Genomic DNA, 19900 nt, shown 5'->3' with positions numbered 1-19900 from the left:
CGCATATAACAATTGCTCTACCGCAGGAGATACAGGGAAGTGTCTCTGCTTCGCGGCTTTTGCATCACCTACATCAATTGAATGCGAAAGCAGAGCCGTCTTTCCTAGACCGGAAACGGAAAACGAAGGAAATAAATTGATGGTCGCTTGCAACTGGTCCATTTCCCCTCGGCTGAGGTTCTGCGGTTCAAGAACTATCTCTGCCAGCGACATGCTGGGTGGTAATAAATCGAAACTTGACCAAAAATCGATCCCTAAATACAAGTCCTGGCTTAGCGATGGAATAATGTGCAGCTCAAGGTCCTTCACTGCACCCTTATACTGCACCGGTGTCCGCAGTCGTCCCACTACCTCTTGCCTTCGTCCATCCGCAGTGGAAGCATTTACAACTCCTCTCTTAAAAGGAATTCGGCTTTGGATTACGCGTTCTGCTAACTTTCCGCCTATAACACTCATAGCTGCTCCGGTGTCCAATAGACCAAGGACCGTTTGATCCAACAGGCGAACTTCCGCATATGGACGCTGTTCCTTCTGCTTGTAACGAATGCAATTTATCGCTTTCGCCGCCTGCCGGAACGCTCTCATCCTTCTTGCACTCCTTGTGAGGGACTTATTACTGGGTTGGTCGTTGGTGAAAAGCGAATGGGATCTGGCATGGACCAGTTGTGGCCAGACTAAAGCTTGGTGTATGTCGGATTCTGATTTCTCAGACGGAAGCTGGGCGGTAGTTTTAAGTATCCCTACTGGGATTTCGCCTCTGCACTCGACTGCTTGCGCTGAACACTGACCGGCTGGCGAGGCTGGGTGTTCACTTTGCCGTTTTTTTGGCATTTGCTACACGACGGCTTATATTTATTAGGTGCTCCGCACCCAAAGCAAAAAATTTTCCTTTTGCTATCGCAATCGTGGTAGCGATGCCCCTCCTTTCGGCAGTTCCAGCAAATCAGTGCTGCCACCTCGTCCTCTTCTTCTACATCCGAGAATTCGGAGGCCTCCTCTAATTGGGCTTCCTCTACCAATTCCGCAACCTGTTTCCGGAAAGGAATCAATTTCTGGTACCCATGACTCCGCCTAACGTCGTCGAGAAAACCCTCCCTTCTACGACAGACTTCTCTTAAACGTTCTACGGAGTCGATTTGGACATTCAGGAGCTCATGTCTAATTTCAGGTCGCAAATTGCGCCGTAAAGTTTCCACAATCGCTTTCTCTGACATGGGAGTTTCCAAATCATCCATCAGCTGTATCAGGGCGTCGTGGAAGGAATCGAAATTTTCTTTTTCTTTTTCCTTCCTGTCCCTTATCGCTTCTCTGATATCCACATCGGTTCGAGAATCCCTAAACTGCTTTCTTAGGGCTTGGCATAACCGGTCCCATCTCATCGATCCGGAAGTCTTGTGGTAACGCCAATAAAAATCTCTGGCCTTTCCGTCAAAAAGCAGACTGGCGTTACTGCACAGAACTGGAAAATTTCCCTCGAGAGTCTGATGCGTCAAAGCCTCTACCCTATAGAGAAAATTATCAATGCTCAATCCTTCTTGGGTCCCATTAAAACGTAATTTCCAACTATTGAGGATATGGGCGACTTTGTCCGGTCGCTGACTCAGATCTGAGACTGCACTGCTTGGACGGTCGTAGCTCGGAAACTTGGCTGAATACTGACTATTCAGTCCTTGTCGGAATGTTTCCTTCACTTCTCTGTCCCTATTTTGTTGGACCGAATTATCCGCTTCCCCACGTCTATTCCCTTGAGGAATGCTATTGCCAGTCTCTTGGAAATGTGCTGCTATGCTGGACTGAATGATTTGAGCCATTTTGTCCGTGAGCTGGGCTACCACCTCGTTTTGCATCGTGCTGATGGCCTGTGTAACCATGCTACTAACTCTTTCAGCGGTTATGGCTGCTACATCGTTTTGCTTGGCCTGGGACCTGGTATTATGAGGAGTACTTCTATCGACGCATAGCGTCTTGCATGTGGGACAGGTAGTATGGGTGTTGACATGTGACTCAATACAAGTTTTGTGAAACTCGTGGCTGCACTTTGTTTTCAATGTAGGAGCCGAAGCCAAAGTTTTCCCACACAACTGGCATTTTGGCGCCGGAGCCGGTTCAGGCTCGTTATCGGGGTTCTCCATTGTAAAAAAATAAATCAAACTTAATTCCTAACTGTCCTGACAAAAATATATCCCACAAAAACTACACGACAAAACCTAAACAGTTACTTATCAAACACAGACAAAACCAAAGTTAAAAATGTGTTAATAGTAAAACTAAATTAAGTATTCTAGTTAAAAGTCAGATAACTTATGCTAGCAACCCTAAGATGACCTAAAAATTCAAAAATAATAAATATAATAAATAAATAATAATAAATTGTACGTGAACTCAAATTTCAAAGAGAACTGATTCCTCGTGTTATAATTCATATTTTCCTACGTTGCCAACTTAGGGTCAATGGCCCAGCAAACGGCACAGCTGTTCTCAAGTCTCGCTTCCCTTGTACAGCGAGAGAGCTAGCAAATCAACAGCCCTACCAAATAACACACATGGAATGTAAACCACAAGAATAGAACGCAAAGAATATGATACGATAAAATAAAGTCATAAAAATTTTTGCCTTACGCATAGCTAATCCCCATGCGCAACGGACCCTATGCTAATTGAGACCCCAATTCCTAAGCACAAAAGAAAATGAAAAGAATGTGTACGCGCGCAGACGCCTTGCACTTGTCGCTGTCTAATCAAAACCAACAACAACTGCATGCGCGAGCCGTGGCCAGCTGCTGCTTTGATTCGCGCCGCTGTCGTCCAAACATCTCGGCTCGGCACTCTACACTTGAAATGAGCATGCTGCTTCTGATTTCACTCGTGGCCAACGGAATTCTATAATCAAGATTAATCCGAGTATGTCCAACGCGCTAAAGCTCATCAGCAGCAATGGCTAAGCCTTCCGCACAGTCCTTCAGCCGTGGGCAGGGTTCCGTAAGTAAACGAGATTCCCTCTGCAGTCCTATGCGCCCGAAAGACCATGTTTAAGACTCCTGCCTCAGAAAAAGTAGGGTATTATTAAGATCGATGCACTTTTCGAAACGCTCCTCAGACGTGGCCGGATGAAAAGTCAAAACTTCTGCTTCCGTTTTCCAAATCGTCTGACGAGCCCTCTACTTGGTGTTGAGAAAAGAAGATATTCTTGAGCAATGACCACTTCCAGAGAAACAATTTTGGTCAATGCCGTCTATGCTGAATCGGGAAGTTTTAAAGACAAAAAAAAAGGATGTCACAGTGTTGATGGTGTCACACCTGAATAGGTGTGGCCCCACGTTGGGCGCCAATTTTTAGTTATAATAGTATATCTATGATTCATAAATGTTATTCATAGCTGTTATTCAGCGAAGGGAAGCACACGCTTTGGGTTTCCGGCCTCTGCTCGTCGACTATTGAAGTGATGTTCTTGCCCCCCTCCTGCTGGTGGCCTATACGCATTATACCGCGAATGAAGTAGCGTGTCACGACGAAAATGCTTAGCCGGGAGAGACTGTTTATCCCTGAATAGAATTGTGGATGTGTGCTGGAAAGGTATCTCAACTCCGCCTCTGTTGTTGTCGAGGTCGTGTCGCCCACCCTACCATGGCCATTCCAAACCGTTCGATTTAATGACGGAATGGCCCCTTTGTCCGGGGCGTCTTACATGGGGAATTTGCCAGCGAAAGCAAAGCGGTAGATTAATACATTATAAAGTTTATTCACTTACTGGCTAAAACAATAACATTACCCGCAAATACCATAATATAATCACCCACATTAAAAGAGTAGCTAAATGAAATATATGTATAAAATTCTTACAAATACTTGGCTATGTGTCATACAAACGATATACTAAATAAGTCCGAAATGGACAAACTAACTTGCTTGCTGACTCCGTAATGTTACGAAACCAATTCGAGTGGGCACTTCTCCCTCCCACTTACCGACCGGCCCTAGTTCCCTTGTTTCAAGTTGTACTTTATTAATAACAGAGTTTAAGTCCACTCATACCTTTTCTCCAGTTTATGGCTCCATCGGCGAAAGCGCTTTCCTCGATGAATACCTAAAGCTGCTGTGGTGGAAGAACACTTAAATGGGCACAAGGTTGGGGAAAATCATATTTGCAGATCGGCGAGAGTCACGAGAAGCCACTACCGGAATCAAATCTAAATCTCTCCTAATTAACTCCGCACAGAAATCATAATTAATTACACATTTACAAACACGAATACAATTACTCCGTCAATCCGTTGCTTCCTCTTTTTTTTTATTCTCTTTCTCCCGACTGTTATCTATGTTTCCTTTCCACCTCCTGGGCGAACGGGAACAGCTCAAATTCTTTCCCCTGCTTCTGCAGGTGAAAGGTACGCGAAAGCAAAGAAAAAGGCCAAACGGCCAATCTCCGACGGTGCTAGATTAACACTTTCTCTCCGCCGATCTGCTCGCGACCAAGGGACGGGCCCTCCTTATCTGCCGCGTCGCGCTCGACTACTAAAGTGCCGACGCCAACGCTTTGGGAAGCTAGCCGCTTGGGGGGACCGAGCGTTCCCCAAATGTCTTCTCCCTCTGCTTCCACGCTCGCTTCTCCGATGGCTGAGCGCTTTCCAGACAGTCCAAAAGGTTTAAACGCCACTTTGTTAGGCTTGCGGCTGCTGTTGTTTGCTGGCTGGCTTCCTTGGACGATCGAATCCGCACTGATTAACTCGATTTACTACTACGACTCAATTGACTTTCACGAGGGACGCCAACGTTCTGGCGGCAAATCCTCTAACAGGTCCCTGGATGCATTTTCAACAGAGATAGCCTGACGTTTTGACCTGTTACCGTCTTTTTGGTTTTCCCTTGATGGCGCCACAAAAAACTCAGCATTCCCTGCTACAAGCGCTACACGCGATTACCATTTGGTCTTAAAATAGCACCAAATTCATTTCAGAGAATGATGACAATAGCATTATCGGGTTTAGAACCCTCTCAGGCATTCCTTTATATGGATGACTTAATGGTGATAGGATGTTCCGAAAAACACATGATTAAAAACTTAACTGATGTTTTTAATGTATGTAGGAAATATAACCTAAAGTTGCATCCAGAAAAATTTTCATTTTTCATGCATGAAGTGACATTCTTGGGTCACAAATGCACTGACAAAGGAGTATTGCCAGATGACAAGAAATTTGACGTCATCAAAAATTATCCTGTCCCTCAAGATGCGGACAGCGCGAGACGATTTGTAGCATTCTGAAATTATTATCGTCGATTTATAAAAAACTTCGCGGCACATAACTAGATTATGTAATGTAATGTCTCCTCTTCCAGGCTGAGGTAAGCTCAGTCCTGTCCAGGGGTCTTCCTACAAGAAATTTGTAGTTCGTAGGAACTCCGAAAGGGGGGTCGGCTCGTCTTACTGGGCGGACGTGAGGGTCGAGAAGAAAGGCGCGGAGCGAGGCACACCCGCGTGGGTCGAGAGAGAGGCGGGCGCAGGGCGAAGCACACCTGCGTGGGTCGGGAAAGAGGGGTCACAGGGCGAGTCACACCTGTGGGGGTCGAGAGAGGGGCGCAGGGCGTGTAACACCTGCGTGAGGGGGGGTTTCGAGGATTGATCGGGGGTTAGTGGAGGTGAGTGTGGCTCGCTGGCGAGTAGTTGTTGGTAAGGGCGACCGGGGAGGGGTTTGGATCCCCAAAAATGACTTACACGGGGTTGGTTCTCGTTACAATAATGATTTATTAGCTTGCTGGTTATACAGGTAATTTGTTACATTGAATATTTTTTGTTGTTTCGTCACGTTCCCGGAAGGATTCTTAACTTGTATCTTAGTTGTCACGCGGGACAACGTCTATTCTCGGCCCGGGTCTCCGCGTAAGTGAGGTCTGCTCGGCACTTGCGCGCTCGGGAAAACTTCGCTGGGTCTCCGCGTAAGTGAAGTCTGCTCGGCGCTTGCGCGCTCGGGAAAACTTCGCTGCCGCCGATCTCTAACTCATGATGCAATTATACAAGGTGGTATCGTCGGCAAAAGTTAGTCCCTTAGCGTATGCTAGCATATAAGTGCGAGTGAAGGGCACATAGTATAGTGAGTTTGAGTGAGACGGTATATGTTGATGTTGATTAACCCTTAACAGGCCCGTGGGTTTTAAAATTTTAAAATAAAATGATTTTACTGATATATTAATATTTAAATTTTATGCAGCCATTAATAATTTTTCTTAAACATTTTTATACCCGATACTCAAAATGAGTATTGGGGTATATTAGATTTGTGGTAAAAGTGGATGTGTGTAACGTCCAGAAGGAATCGTTTCCGACCCCATAAAGTATATATATTCTTGATCAGCATCAATAGCCGAGTCGATTGGGCCCTGTCTGTCTGTCTGTCTGTCCGTCTGTCCGTCTGTCCGTCCGTCCGTCTGTCCGTCCCCTTCAGCGCCTAGTGCTCAAAGACTATAAGAGCTAGAGCAACGATGTTTTGGATCCAGACTTCTGTGATATGTCACTGTCAAAGGACGAAAATCTGTGGCATTCACAATTTTAAAGATATGAGAAAACCAGAAACGTAGAATTGTAGAGAATGACCATATCTTTAAGACTGCGGAATCTGAATTGGATCGTATTATTATTATAGCCAGCATCAAGAAAACAATTTCATTTTTTCTCGCCCTGTCTCTCTCTAACACACACGTAGCATAGGCGGCTTTGCTTAGAGTAAAACATTAGCGCCTAGATCTCAGAGACTACAAAGGCTAGAGCAACCAAATTTGGTATCCACACTCCTAATATATCGGACCGAGACGAGTTTGTTTCAAAATTTCGCCACACCCCCTTCCGCCCCGCAAAGGACGAAAATCTGGGGATATTCAAAAATCTCAGAGACTATTAAGGCTAGAGTAACCAAATTTGGTATCCGCACTCCTGTTAGATCTTACTATAAAAGGTGTATCTCAAAATTTCGCCCCACCCCTTTCCGCCCACACAAAGGACGTAAATCTGTTGCATCCACAATATTGCACATTCGAGAAAACTAAAAACGCAGAATCATAGATAATGACCATATCTATCAGATTGCTAAATCTGGATCAGATCAGATCATTTTTATAGCCAATAGGAACAAATCAATTCGCAGTGGCTACGCAGCGCCCGACGTCACGCTCAGACTGATTTTCTGTCTCTCTCGCACGCACTCTTTGTCGTGTCGTTTAATATTAGCGGCGTCTGCCGGAGGAGAGCCATACTGACTTAGTATCGGGTATAACCGTAGAGTTGCGGTGTCCGCAGCAACTCACAACGTTCCCCCTCGTTAGTTATATTAAAATGTTCTTTTACATAATATATAAAGATTACTTCTAATTCTGTGGTATTTTTTTTATATGCTTTTATAATTTTGTTGTTGTCGGGACATAAGGGTTAAGAATATATCAAAATTCATCATCAACAAGCAAGCATGCACTGACGATAAGGGACAACACGAACGAACTTCGGCTCCCGACGAGACCACCTTGTATAATTGCATCATGCTCTAACTTATCAGTATCTACGTGTCTTCGTCTTCGTCGGCTTCGGATTGGCTGCCGCTTCGTGGAGCGTCCCGAAGCCGCGAAGGGAAGGGGCGGGGGTTCTTATCGGCTAGTCTGTGCTTCGGGAGCTTAAGTTTATTGGTGGGGGTAATGTGTTGGCCCGGTGGGGAGTTGTCACCGGCTAACGGTTCGTGTCTCGGGAGCTTACGAGAATGTGGGATTGGCTGTCGTGAAACGGTAGGCGAAACGATATGGGGAATGAGTTTCTTTATTGGTGGTACATTTATCGTATGCATTCTCTGTTCTTAAGGCTAAGTAACGATATATTTAAGGGAAACTGGAGATATAAAAAGGAGAGGCGGTGACGATCCAGCGATGTAGCGCGCTGTGACGAACCTTCCTAAGGTTCGTTACACCCCCCCCTTTCTTCCGGGAGGAGGTCGACGCAGACAGGCGCGGCCCGGGATCGCTTGTGGACCCGGTAGCACTGATCCCAGGACCAGCTTCGGAAACGGAGCCTCTCCGTTTCCAGCAGCCGCTGGTGTATCTCCTCGATGAGGCCCGCCGGTAGGTCTCGGCCTGGGATGTTCACCTGCCAATCTGCCGGCGCGATTACCCACTGGGTGGGCTGGTTCAGCTCTTCGATCAGGGAGAAGTCCGCTGGACTTTGCCCCTCCCGCGTAGATTCGTCTTGAAGAAATCGTAGTATTTCATCCAAGTCGCAGTCCACCAGCAACTCGTCTTGTCCTTCGCACTCCCCAGTTTGGGGGGTCGGCGCCGTCTCCTCCGCAACGGGTTGTTTTACCCTCCGTAGGGTCATGGTGGGGTACCCGCTGTCCGGCCCCGTTTCCCACTGCTCCTCCGGTTCGGTCAGCTCCGCTTGTCGAACCGGAGCGGCGTTTCCCTCTTCTGTAGCCCCGGTGGGCCATTCAGTGGGAGGGCCTTGCGCTGCCTCCGCGTGGGGCGCTTCGGCGTGCGTTGGTGTGGTCGCCGCTGACTCTTCTGAGGATTGGGGCATCGGGGAGGATCCGATGCGGGCGTTGGCGGTCGCGCTTCGGCGTGCGGGGGGCTTGCCCTGGCTGGGGCGGCCGGTTCGGAGCGGTAGTCGATTAGTTCCCGACTGGCACGGGAACAGCCGGGAGCGACGCCTCCCCAAACCCAGAACTAAGCCACCCACTACAGATACAGGACGGCCGGAGAGTGGCGAGGGTGACGATAGGAGGACGGGCCACAGAGGCCACTGTGGATACCGGGGCGTCCCGGAGTTTCGTCAGCGCCAACCTCGCCCGGCAGCTCGGCAACGACGCCGGCCTCAGGGAAGCGTGCGTCCAGATCCGCCTGGCAGACGGGTCGGTACGCGAAATAACGCAAATTCTATTGCCGTTCGTTAAATTGGACAAACGCGAGGTACAGATACCGCTCCTAGTGTTACCAAACATGCTAGAGCAGGTCATCGTGGGGATGGACTTCCTCTGCGCCATCGAAACAACGATACAGTGTGGCACCACCCTCCTCCAACTCCGCGACAGTCGCCTCGCGACAAATACACCGGTAGTTACCGCCAGCCAGGTGCACACCCCGGAACACGCGCCTACGAAACACAAGGCGACGAACGATACGGCACGCAAACAAGGAATCAGGAACACGAAGCCCAGGACCCCGACGGAACGCCCTGACCCCAGGTCATCCAACAAGGGCAAAATCTCGGGTAAGACAACAAGGGACGCGAACAGACCCACCAGGACCCCCGGTCCAACGTCCTCGACGAGTGGTGGAGAGCCCGGAGCAACGATCGAACCCCCACGGCGGCGACGATCGTCCAGCGGCCGAGCGCCGAATACAACGACCACGTTAGCCGCCCCGGCGAGCGAGCGCGGTAACGCAGCCCTTTCGATAACGGAAACTCCCACATCCGAAATCGTCCTTACTGCCCGAAGTTTTCCCAGCCGAGAACCGGGAATAGGAGCAACGGCCACTCGAGACACCGACCGGGGCCCCGACGCGCCCGTGGCCGGAGATCAACTCATCAGCACCAACGCATCGGGGCGCTGCTGGAGCCCCCCTCCCCGCGTCGCCGAAGGTTTCACTATAGCAGGCACCAGAGCGGAAATCTGCGTCACCTGAACGAGCCACTGGTCTAGTACTAGCGCCATCATCGAGACCCGCATGTTCGTGCATCACGCCGAATACGACACGACCCATGTATTCAGCCGGAGTCCCGAAAATGCCCTGCCTACACCCGAAAATACCCCGGTGGTCGCTAATATAAGGGAGTACCCTCGTGGGATCGAACCGCCAAGCGCGTTCGACATGACCATACTCCCCGAGGGCCGAGACCAGACCCCCGCTTCCGGAACCAGCCGGCTAAGCGAAGAGGAGCCAGAAAGAGTCCCCGACCCCTGGCCTCCCGACGTGGCGCCGCAAATCCAGGAATTCCTGGACGAAGAGCTGCCGAAGCTCGCAGGCCTCCGAGGGACCACGGACCTCACGGAGCACACGATAGTTATGAGGGACCAGCGTCCCATAAAGCAACGGTACTACCCAAAGAACCCGGCTATGCGTCGGATCATCGACGAGCAGGTCGACCAGCTGATAGCAGAAGGCCTGATCGAGCCCTCGCGAAGTCCCCACAGCGCCCCCATTGTCCTCGTCCGCAAAAAGGACGGGAGGTGGCGCATGTGTGTGGACTACCGACAACTAAACGAACATTCGATCCCGGACGCATACCCGTTGCCGAGGATCAACTATATACTGGAAAGACTCCGAAACGCGCGGTTCATCACCACGCTGGATCTGACGCATGGATACTGGCAGATACCGATGGCCCGTGACAGTAAGGAGGCCACGGCGTTCACGGTGCCCGGAAGAGGCCTCTATCAGTGGAAGGTAATGCCTTTCGGGTTACATTCCGCGGGAGCCACGTTCCAGCGTACCCTCGACACGGTCATCGGCGCAGACATGGAACCCTTCGCTTTCGCGTATTTGGACGACATCGTCATCGTCGGCAAGGACTTCGCGGAACATTTGCGCAACGTCAAGAGAGTCTTCTCGCGACTGCGCCGGGCCAATCTGCGGATCAACGCAGACAAATGCGTATTTTTCCAGCGCCGCATAAAATACCTGGGTCACATGGTCAGCGAGGAAGGCATACATACCGACCCTGACAAGATAGCGGCCGTCAAAGACCTGAGACCGCCCACTAACCTGAAGGAATTGCGACAATGCATAGGTATGGCGGGCTGGTATCGTCGATTCGTCCCCAATTTCGCCACCATAGTGCAACCGATGTCATTGCTACTAAAGAAGGGGAGAGCATGGGCATGGGGACAGGAACAACAGGACTCCTTCGACGAACTCAAAGTGCGACTCACCACCGCCCCGGTGCTCGCCTGCCCGGACTTCAACGTCAAATTCTCCCTGCAGACCGACGCGAGCAACGTGGGTGTGGGCGCGGTCCTCACCCAAGAGATCGAAGGGAAGGAACGCGTCATCGCCTACGTCAGCCGGCGCCTTAACAAGGCAGAGGAGAATTATTCGGCCACCGACAAGGAATGCCTGGCCGTCATATGGGCAATTGCGGAAATTGCGCTGTTATTTGGTAGGATACCGGTTCGACGTGGTGACCGACCATCTCGCGCTGAAATGGCTAAACACCCTTGAGAGCCCTTACGGGAGAGTGGCGAGATGGGCGCTGGAGCTGCAGCAGTACCAATACGACGTACATTATCGGGCCGACAACCAGAACGTGGTCGCCGACGCGCTCTCTAGGCAACCTTTGGAATCCCTTTCACGCGTCGAAGAAGAGGGCACGACCTGCCCGTGGCTCAGAAGAAGGATCCAACAAGTTCACGACGAGCCCCAAAAATACCCGGACTGCACGTACGAAAACGGGCAGCTTTACCGAAACCTGGGGCACGGAGCCGACGATGACGACCACGTGCCGTGGAAGCTCTGCGTGCCCAAGGACTGCCGAGCGAGAGTCCTCCGCGAGTGCCACGATCAACCGACGGCAGGCCACCTCGGCGTACGAAAAACTATCACGAGGATATCCCAGAGGTATTATTGGCCGGGATTTTATCGCGACGTGAGGCGATATATCCGCGGTTGCGTGAGCTGCCAGAAGTTCAAGGCTACCCAACGCAAGCCAGTGGGCAGGATGCTCACTCGCAAGGTCGAGGAACCCTTCGCCACCCTGTGCGCCGACTTCGTCGGACCGTTACCCCGATCCAAACGGGGGAAGGCCATCCTGCTAGTTTTCTTTGACACCTTCTCCAAATGGGTCGAACTGGTGCCCCTTAAGAAGGCAACGACGGCTAGCCTCGAACGAGCTTTCAGGGAACGCATACTGAGTAGCTTCGGTGTTCCCAAGCTGTTTGTCTGTGACAACGGCACCCAGTTCACCAGTCGGTCGTTCAAGACCTTCCTGCACACCGCCGGCGTGGAACTCCAACACACCGCGCCCTATTGTCCGCAAGAGAGCCCGACGGAAAGGGCAAACCGGACCGTGAAGACGATGACCGTCCAATTCGTGGACGATCACCAAATCACGTGGGACGAACTCTTGCCAGAAATGACGCTGGCGATCAACTCGAGCGTCTCGGAGACTACCGGTTTCAGCCCGGCATTCCTCGTACACGGAAGAGAGCCCCGACTGCCCGGCGCCTTATACGACGAGGTCACGCCGGGGACGGGAAGCGCCCAGGAAACTCCTATGGGTAAGGCCGCCAGGCTAAAAGAAGTGTTCGCCATCGTCAGAAACAACATTCAAAGGGCCAGCCAAGAACAAGGGAGGCACTACAACCTTCGCCGACGACAGTGGCGTCCCACGATCGGTTCGCTAGTACTTCTACGGCAGCATCACCTCTCAAACGCCGCCGAAGCCTTCGCGGCAAAACTGGCCGCTAAATTTGACGGCCCCTATCGCGTGAAGGGTTTCCCGTCGCCAAACATCGTTCAGCTGCAGCACCCGAGCAGCCGGAAACGGAAGGTCGCCAACTTCAACGATCTGAGAGAATTCCACGACCGCGAACCCGACGAACGTGCCGGGTAGGCGGACGACCCAGGTACCGCCGAACAAGCGCCGGACCACGACAGGGGCACAGGTACCGGCTGAAACGAAGGGAAAATGGGGGGAAGGGGCGCCCGTGCCGGGGAAAAACCCGAGCGAGGCAAGCGACGACTGCCCGGATCCCGAAAAGTACCGACACTAGGTCGACCGACGGCGTAGCCCGCGACAAGCGTCTCCGGCAGTCCGAGACTCCACCATCACCGATCAGTGCCATTCCGCCACCACAGCCGAACGGTCGAATCGATCCCAACCCAAACGAATCCGAAGATAACGCAAAACCATACAACATGAAGGACCTACTGATTTTCCTCACTCTGCTAACCTCGACGCGCGCGCTGGTCAAGTTCAATGACTACACTAACGCGGACTATATCCCAATAGCGGACGGGGACGCCATCATTTGGGCCAACCACGGATACCTGCACCACACTACGAACGTGACGTCATACGAAGATTACGTCGCCGAAACGGAACAAGCCGCGGAGCTATTTAGCCTAGACCGGATGGCGCAAGTGATAGCAGCCGACCTGGACCACATCAAGAACCTGGTGGCCACGCTAAGGGTCCACCATCGGGGAAAAGGAGTATAAACCTGCTCGGAACAGCATTGAAGGTAGTGGCCGGAACGCCCGACTTCGACGACTGGGAGCAGGTCAAATTCCAACAAAAGCAGCTGGCGGAGTCCAGCCGTGGCCAAAACGAAATCAACTCCAGGATTCAAACCCGGATCAACGAGCTGACCCGCCTCGTGAACCACATCGCCAAGGAGGACAACGCCGACCGGGCCGAAGCCATAATAGCCCGGAACAGGATCATTATAACGGATCTGGAAGACCTCATCCTGGCCTTAACCCTTGCCAGGATCAACGTGATCAGCCCCGCCCTTCTGGACGGCGCTGACATTAAGGAATTGGGCGAGCAACACCTCGCTAACATCAGCCTAGTGGAGCTACTAGAAGTGTCAAACATTAGCGTCTTCCAGAGCGCAGACCTACTCTACTTTCTCATCAAGTTTCCCCAACCGAAGCTGGTCTGTAGGAAAATGCTTATTTTCCCGGTCCAACATCAGAACAAGATACTGGATTTCAGCGAGGGAGACATCGTGGCAGAATGCGGGCCCCAAACCCTCAGCATCGGGGATTGCGAAGCCACCATCGGCGCCACGTTTTGCAGAGAACGCGAGGGGATCACCTGCGCTCAGCAGATGGTGACCGGGTCCGTCGCGCACTGCGCGACTTCGCCCGGTCACTTGGATCCGATCGTCGTGGTGGACCACGGCACCATCATCGTCAACGACGCAAGGTTCACCGTTGTAGATGAGGCGGGGACCACCCAAGCAATCTCGGGATCGTACCTGGTTACGTATTCCCACCGTGTCTCGTTTAACGGGTCCTGGTACGTGAATCACCTCGGCGACTCCAAAAGAAAGGAGGTGGTACCGGCGATGACTCGAATAAACGTAACGGCACACAAGGAAAAGCTAAGCTTGCCGTTCCTACGGGAGTAAAGCCTACAAAATTCAAACTACATCGACGACCTGAACGAGACGGTGACGATAAGGAGCGCCGCCTCCTATTGGTTCACCCTCGTCGTCGCCATACCTCTCTGCGCCATCATCTGGGTGCTATACCGCCGCCTCAAATCCCAAGGCCTTCGGAACGAACATACAGCACGAGACGTGGAGGCCGCCCCCGTAACCCCCCAGCCAATGACGAACCGGCCAGAACAACAGAGACGGCGCACGGTACTGTCGCCCCCGGCAGAGCCTTCCCGCGGCGATACATGCCCAGAGGCCGACCGAGCCCAGCGATAAGCGCTGGCCCTACACCCGGCCCATCGGCGCCCGAAATCCGATCGGAGCCCGCGTGCGACGCATAGATGCGCTGCCCGTAAAACGGAAGTTACAAAGGGAAAAGACGACGAAAATGAAATATCAAAAAAAAAAAATTAAATAAAACAAAGAAAGAACGAAAAAAAATATATAAATGTCAATTCGGCAGATTCATGCATTACACTCATTACACACATTCATAAACCCATGCCCCAAACGTCCATAATCGTCCCACGGATCCATTTACCATAGCTTAGATTACAGAATTGCAGGCCCGCTGACGCCGGCTCCCGTGAGTCGCGCTGTCAGCGGAGGGAAATGCATGACGTTAGAAATACAAGAAATAAGTCAGATTCCGAACGCCGAGCGAGCAAGGCGATTTTGATAAAACCCTACTATACAAGAACCAAAACAATGTAAGTTTTCGTCACGCCCCCTGGGAGGCCCTAGAATTAAGAAGATTAAAGTAGATTAAATAGAAAATAGACACTCTCCCCCTCCCCGAACTCTACGCACCGAAGAACCAGCCATGAACGCCACCGAGAACACCCCAGCTAAGGCGCACCAGAGAGCCGCTGCATCAGCAGAGTCACCCGAAGTCGTAGACCTCACGAATTTCTCCGACGCCGAGGAACCGGAGTCCGCTGCCAAGGCGGACGAGGAAGCCGCCCCGAAGCCAGGAGTAGCCGAAGAACCCCACACCTCCGATGGGGACATGTACGCAGATATGGAGCTAGACGCCGACGAGGCAGGGGCAGCCGACCACGAGGGTCCCCGAGACAGCCCCCCGCTGTTCTCCCGCCGACCATCCGGGTTCCGTCGAGAGAACCTGTGGTCGCCGCCGCCGTATAAACGACGAGCCGCGCCCTGCTCCCCGGAGCCAACGTCACCGTCATTCGAAGAGGAGTTCGAAGATGCCGGTTCTAGCCAGCACAGCTTCCCGGAACCAGAGACGCCATCATACGCGCCGATGTTCGAACAGGAGTTTGAAGATGCAGGTTATCACCAGCGCCGCGATCCCCGAACCGGCCGTGGCATTTACCGCCCCGAGAGGGGGCTGGAGCGTTACACACCGAAACCATACAACGCGTACTACGACGACGGGGAGAGCGAAGAGGAGGAACCCTACGGTCGGCAATTCATAGCCGAACAGAGACCTTTCACCACACGATCACGCCATGGGGGTTACGCGTCACGTGTAACCACCAGATGTCCGTAGACGTCTTTGTCCCTCCCGGCCGGAATGTCAACGCGTTCTTCAGGACATTCCGAGAAGCAGCGGAACTAATCGACTACCGCTCCGAACCGGCCGCCCCAGCCAGGGCAAGCCCCCGCACGCCGAAGCGCGACCGCCAACGCCCGCATCGGATCCTCCCCGATGCCCCAATCCTCCAGAAGAGTCAGCGGCGACCACACCAACGCACGCCGAAGCGCCCCACGCGGAGGCAGCGCAAGGCCCTCCCACTGAATGGCCCACCGGGGCTACAGAAGAGGGAAACGCCGCTCCGGTTCGACAAGCGGAGCTGACCGAACCGGAGGAGCAGTGGGAAACGGGGCCGGACAGCGGGTACCCCACCATGACCCTACGGAGGGTAAAACAACCCGTTGCGGAGGAGACGGCGCCGACCCCCCAAACTGGGGAGTGGGAAGGACAAGACGAGTTGCTGGTGGACTGCGACTTGGATGAAATACTACGATTTCTTCAAGACGAATCTTCGCGGGAGGGGCAAAGTCCAGCGGACTTCTCCCTGATCGAAGAGCTGAACCAGCCCACCCAGTGGGTAATCGCGCCGGCAGATTGGCAGGTGAACATCCCAGGCCGAGCCCTACCGGCGGGCCTCATCGAGGAGATACACCAGCGGCTGCTGGAAACGGAGAGGCTCCGTTTCCGAAGCTGGTCCTGGGATCAGTGCTACCGGGTCCACAAGCGATCCCGGGCCGCGCCTGTCTGCGTCGACCTCCTCCCGGAAGAAAGGGGGGGGGTGTAACGAACCTTAGGAAGGTTCGTCACAGCGCGCTACATCGCTGGATCGTCACCGCCTCTCCTTTTTATATCTCCAGTTTCCCTTAAATATATCGTTACTTAGCCTTAAGAACAGAGAATGCATACGATAAATGTACCACCAATAAAGAAACTCATTCCCCATATCGTTTCGCCTACCGTTTCACGACAGCCAATCCCACATTCTCGTAAGCTCCCGAGACACGAACCGTTAGCCGGTGACAACTCCCCACCGGGCCAACACATTACCCCCACCTATAAACTTAAGCTCCCGAAGCACAGACTAGCCGATAAGAACCCCCGCCCCTTCCCTTCGCGGCTTCGGGACGCTCCACGAAGCGGCAGCCAATCCGAAGCCGACGAAGACGAAGACACGTAGATACTGATAAGTTAGAGCATGATGCAATTATACAAGGTGGTCTCGTCGGGAGCCGAAGTTCGTTCGTGTTGTCCCTTATCGTCAGTGCATGCTGGCTTGTTGATGATGAAGGTTGTTCACGGACGAATTTTTTGATATATTCTTAACCCTTATGTCCCGACAACAACAAAATTATAAAAGCATATAAAAAAAATACCACAGAATTAGATGTAATCTTTATATATTATGTAAAAGAACATTTTAATATAACTAACGAGGGGCAACGTTGTGAGTTGCTGCGGACACCGCAACTCTACGGTTATACCCGATACTAAGTCAGTATGGCTCTCCTCCGGCAGACGCCGCTAATATTAAACGACACGACAAAGAGTGCGTGCGAGAGAGACAGAAAATCAGTCTGAGCGTGACGTCGGGCGCTGCGTAGCCACTGCGAATTGATTTGTTCCTATTGGCTATAAAAATGATCTGATCTGATCCAGATTTAGCAATCTGATAGATATGGTCATTATCTATGATTCTGCGTTTTTAGTTTTCTCGAATGTGCAATATTGTGGATGCAACAGATTTTCGTCCTTTGTGTGGGCGGAAAGGGGTGGGGCGAAATTTTGAGATACACGTTTTATAGTAAGATCTAACAGGAGTGCGGATACCAAATTTGGTTACTCTAGCCTTAATAGTCTCTGAGATTTTTGAATATCCCCAGATTTTCGTCCTTTGCGGGGGCGGAAGGGGGTGTGGCGAAATTTTGAAACAAACTCGTCTCGGTCCGATATATTAGGAGTGTGGATACCAAATTTGGTTGCTCTAGCCTTTGTAGTCTCTGAGATCTAGGCGCTAATGTTTTACTCTAAGGAAAGCCGCCTATGCTACGTGTGTGTTAGAGAGAGACAGGGCGAGAAAAAATGAAATTGTTTTCTTGATGCTGGCTATAATAATAATACGATCCAATTCAGATTCCGCAGTCTTAAAGATATGGTCATTCTCTACATTTCTACGTTTCTTGTTTTCTCATATCTTTAAAATTGTGAATGCCACAGATTTTCGTCCTTTGACAGTGACATATCACAGAAGTCTGGATCCAAAACATCGTTGCTCTAGCTCTTATAGTCTTTGAGCACTAGGCGCTGAAGGGGACGGACAGACGGACAGACGGACGGACGGACAGACGGACAGACGGACAGACAGACAGACAGACAGGGCCCAATCGACTCGGCTATTGATGCTGATCAAGAATATATATACTTTATGGGGTCGGAAACGATTCCTTCTGGACGTTACACACATCCACTTTTACCACAAATCTAATATACCCCAATACTCATTTTGAGTATCGGGTATAAAAATGTTGAAGAAAAATTAATAATGGCTGCATAAAATTTAAATATTAATATATCAGTAAAATCATTTTATTTTAAAATTTTAAAACCCACGGGCCCACTGACTCTTCTGGAGGATTGGGGCATCGGGGAGGATCCGATGCGGGCGTTGGCGGTCGCGCTTCGGCGTGCGGGGGGCTTGCCCTGGCTGGGGCGGCCGGTTCGGAGCGGTAGTCGATTAGTTCCGCTGCTTCTCGGAATGTCCTGAAGAACGCGTTGACATTCCGGCCGGGAGGGACAAAGACGTCTGCGGACATCTGGTGGTTACACGTGACGCGTAACCCCCATGGCGTGATCGTGTGGTGAAAGGTCTCTGTTCGGCTATGAATTGCCGACCGTAGGGTTCCTCCTCTTCGCTCTCCCCGTCGTCGTAGTACGCGTTGTATGGTTTCGGTGTGTAACGCTCCAGCCCCCTCTCGGGGCGGTAAATGCCACGGCCGGTTCGGGGATCGCGGCGCTGGTGATAACCTGCATCTTCAAACTCCTGTTCGAACATCGGCGCGTATGATGGCGTCTCTGGTTCCGGGAAGCTGTGCTGGCTAGAACCGGCATCTTCGAACTCCTCTTCGAATGACGGTGACGTTGGCTCCGGGGAGCAGGGCGCGGCTCGTCGTTTATACGGCGGCGGCGACCACAGGTTCTCTCGACGGAACCCGGTTGGTCGGCGGGAGAACAGCGGGGGGCTGTCTCGGGGACCCTCGTGGTCGGCTGCCCCTGCCTCGTCGGCGTCTAGCTCCATATCTGCGTACATGTCCCCATCGGAGGTGTGGGGTTCTTCGGCTACTCCTGGCTTCGGGGCGGCTTCCTCGTCCGCCTTGGCAGCGGACTCCGGTTCCTCGGCGTCGGAGAAATTCGTGAGGTCTACGACTTCGGGTGACTCTGCTGATGCAGCGGCTCTCTGGTGCGCCTTAGCTGGGGTGTTCTCGGTGGCGTTCATGGCTGGTTCTTCGGTGCGTAGAGTTCGGGGAGGGGGAGAGTGTCTATTTTCTATTTAATCTACTTTAATCTTCTTAATTCTAGGGCCTCCCAGGGGGCGTGACGAAAACTTACATTGTTTTGGTTCTTGTATAGTAGGGTTTTATCAAAATCGCCTTGCTCGCTCGGCGTTCGGAATCTGACTTATTTCTTGTATTTCTAACGTCATGCATTTCCCCCCGCTGACGGCGCGACTCACGGGAGCCGGCGTCAGCGGGCTTGCAATTCTGTAATCTAAGCTATGGTAAATGGATCCGTGGGACGATTATGGACGTTTGGGGAATGGGTTTATGAATGTGTGTAATGAGTGTAATGCATGAATCTGCCGAATTGACATTTATATATTTTTTTTCGTTCTTTCTTTGTTTTATTTAATTTTTTTTTTTGATATTTCATTTTCGTCGTCTTTTCCCTTTGTAACTTCCGTTTTACGGGCAGCGCAGCTATGCGTCGCACGCGGGCTCCGATCGGATTTCGGGCGCCGATGGGCCGGGTGTAGGGCCAGCGCTTATCGCTGGGCTCGGTCGGCCTCTGGGCATGTATCGCCGCGGGAAGGCTCTGCCGGGGGCGACAGTACCGTGCGCCGTCTCTGTTGTTCTGGCCGGTTCGTCATTGGCAGGGGGGTTACGGGGGCGGCCTCCACGTCTCGTGCTGTATGTTCGTTCCGAAGGCCTTGGGATTTGAGGCGGCGGTATAGCACCCAGATGATGGCGCAGAGAGGTATGGCGACGACGAGGGTGAA

At 52.0% G+C, this 19900-nt stretch overlaps 2 protein-coding genes across 3 annotated transcripts; one reads left to right on the top strand and one right to left on the bottom strand.

Moving 5' to 3' along the window:
- Positions 1-14291: 14291 nt before the first annotated feature.
- Positions 14292-15679, top strand: LOC117192097. Of its 2 annotated transcripts, none has more exons than XM_033396801.1 (2): positions 14292-14842; positions 14948-15679. In XM_033396801.1, exon 2 carries the CDS (start codon positions 14956-14958, stop codon positions 15643-15645), a length of 690 nt encoding a protein of 229 aa, XP_033252692.1. In that variant the 5' UTR covers positions 14292-14842; positions 14948-14955; the 3' UTR covers positions 15646-15679. The 2 variants fall into 2 exon arrangements, with proteins under 2 accessions (XP_033252692.1, XP_033252691.1); XM_033396800.1 differs by having other exon boundaries at positions 14913-15679.
- Positions 15680-18361: 2682 nt separating this feature from the next.
- LOC117191474 lies at positions 18362-19430 on the bottom strand. Its single transcript, XM_033396331.1, has 2 exons — positions 19234-19430; positions 18362-19128 (listed from the first exon to the last, which is right to left on the bottom strand). The coding sequence occupies exon 2, from the start codon at positions 19118-19120 to the stop codon at positions 18362-18364; it is 759 nt and encodes a 252-aa protein (XP_033252222.1). The 5' UTR covers positions 19121-19128; positions 19234-19430.
- Positions 19431-19900: the final 470 nt, after the last annotated feature.

Source organism: Drosophila miranda (assembly GCF_003369915.1).
Source record: "Drosophila miranda strain MSH22 chromosome Y unlocalized genomic scaffold, D.miranda_PacBio2.1 Contig_Y1_pilon, whole genome shotgun sequence".
NCBI lineage: Eukaryota > Metazoa > Arthropoda > Insecta > Diptera > Drosophilidae > Drosophila > Drosophila miranda.
The sequence above is the reverse complement of the archived record's forward strand: the minus strand, read 5'-3'. Positions and strand labels throughout refer to the sequence as shown.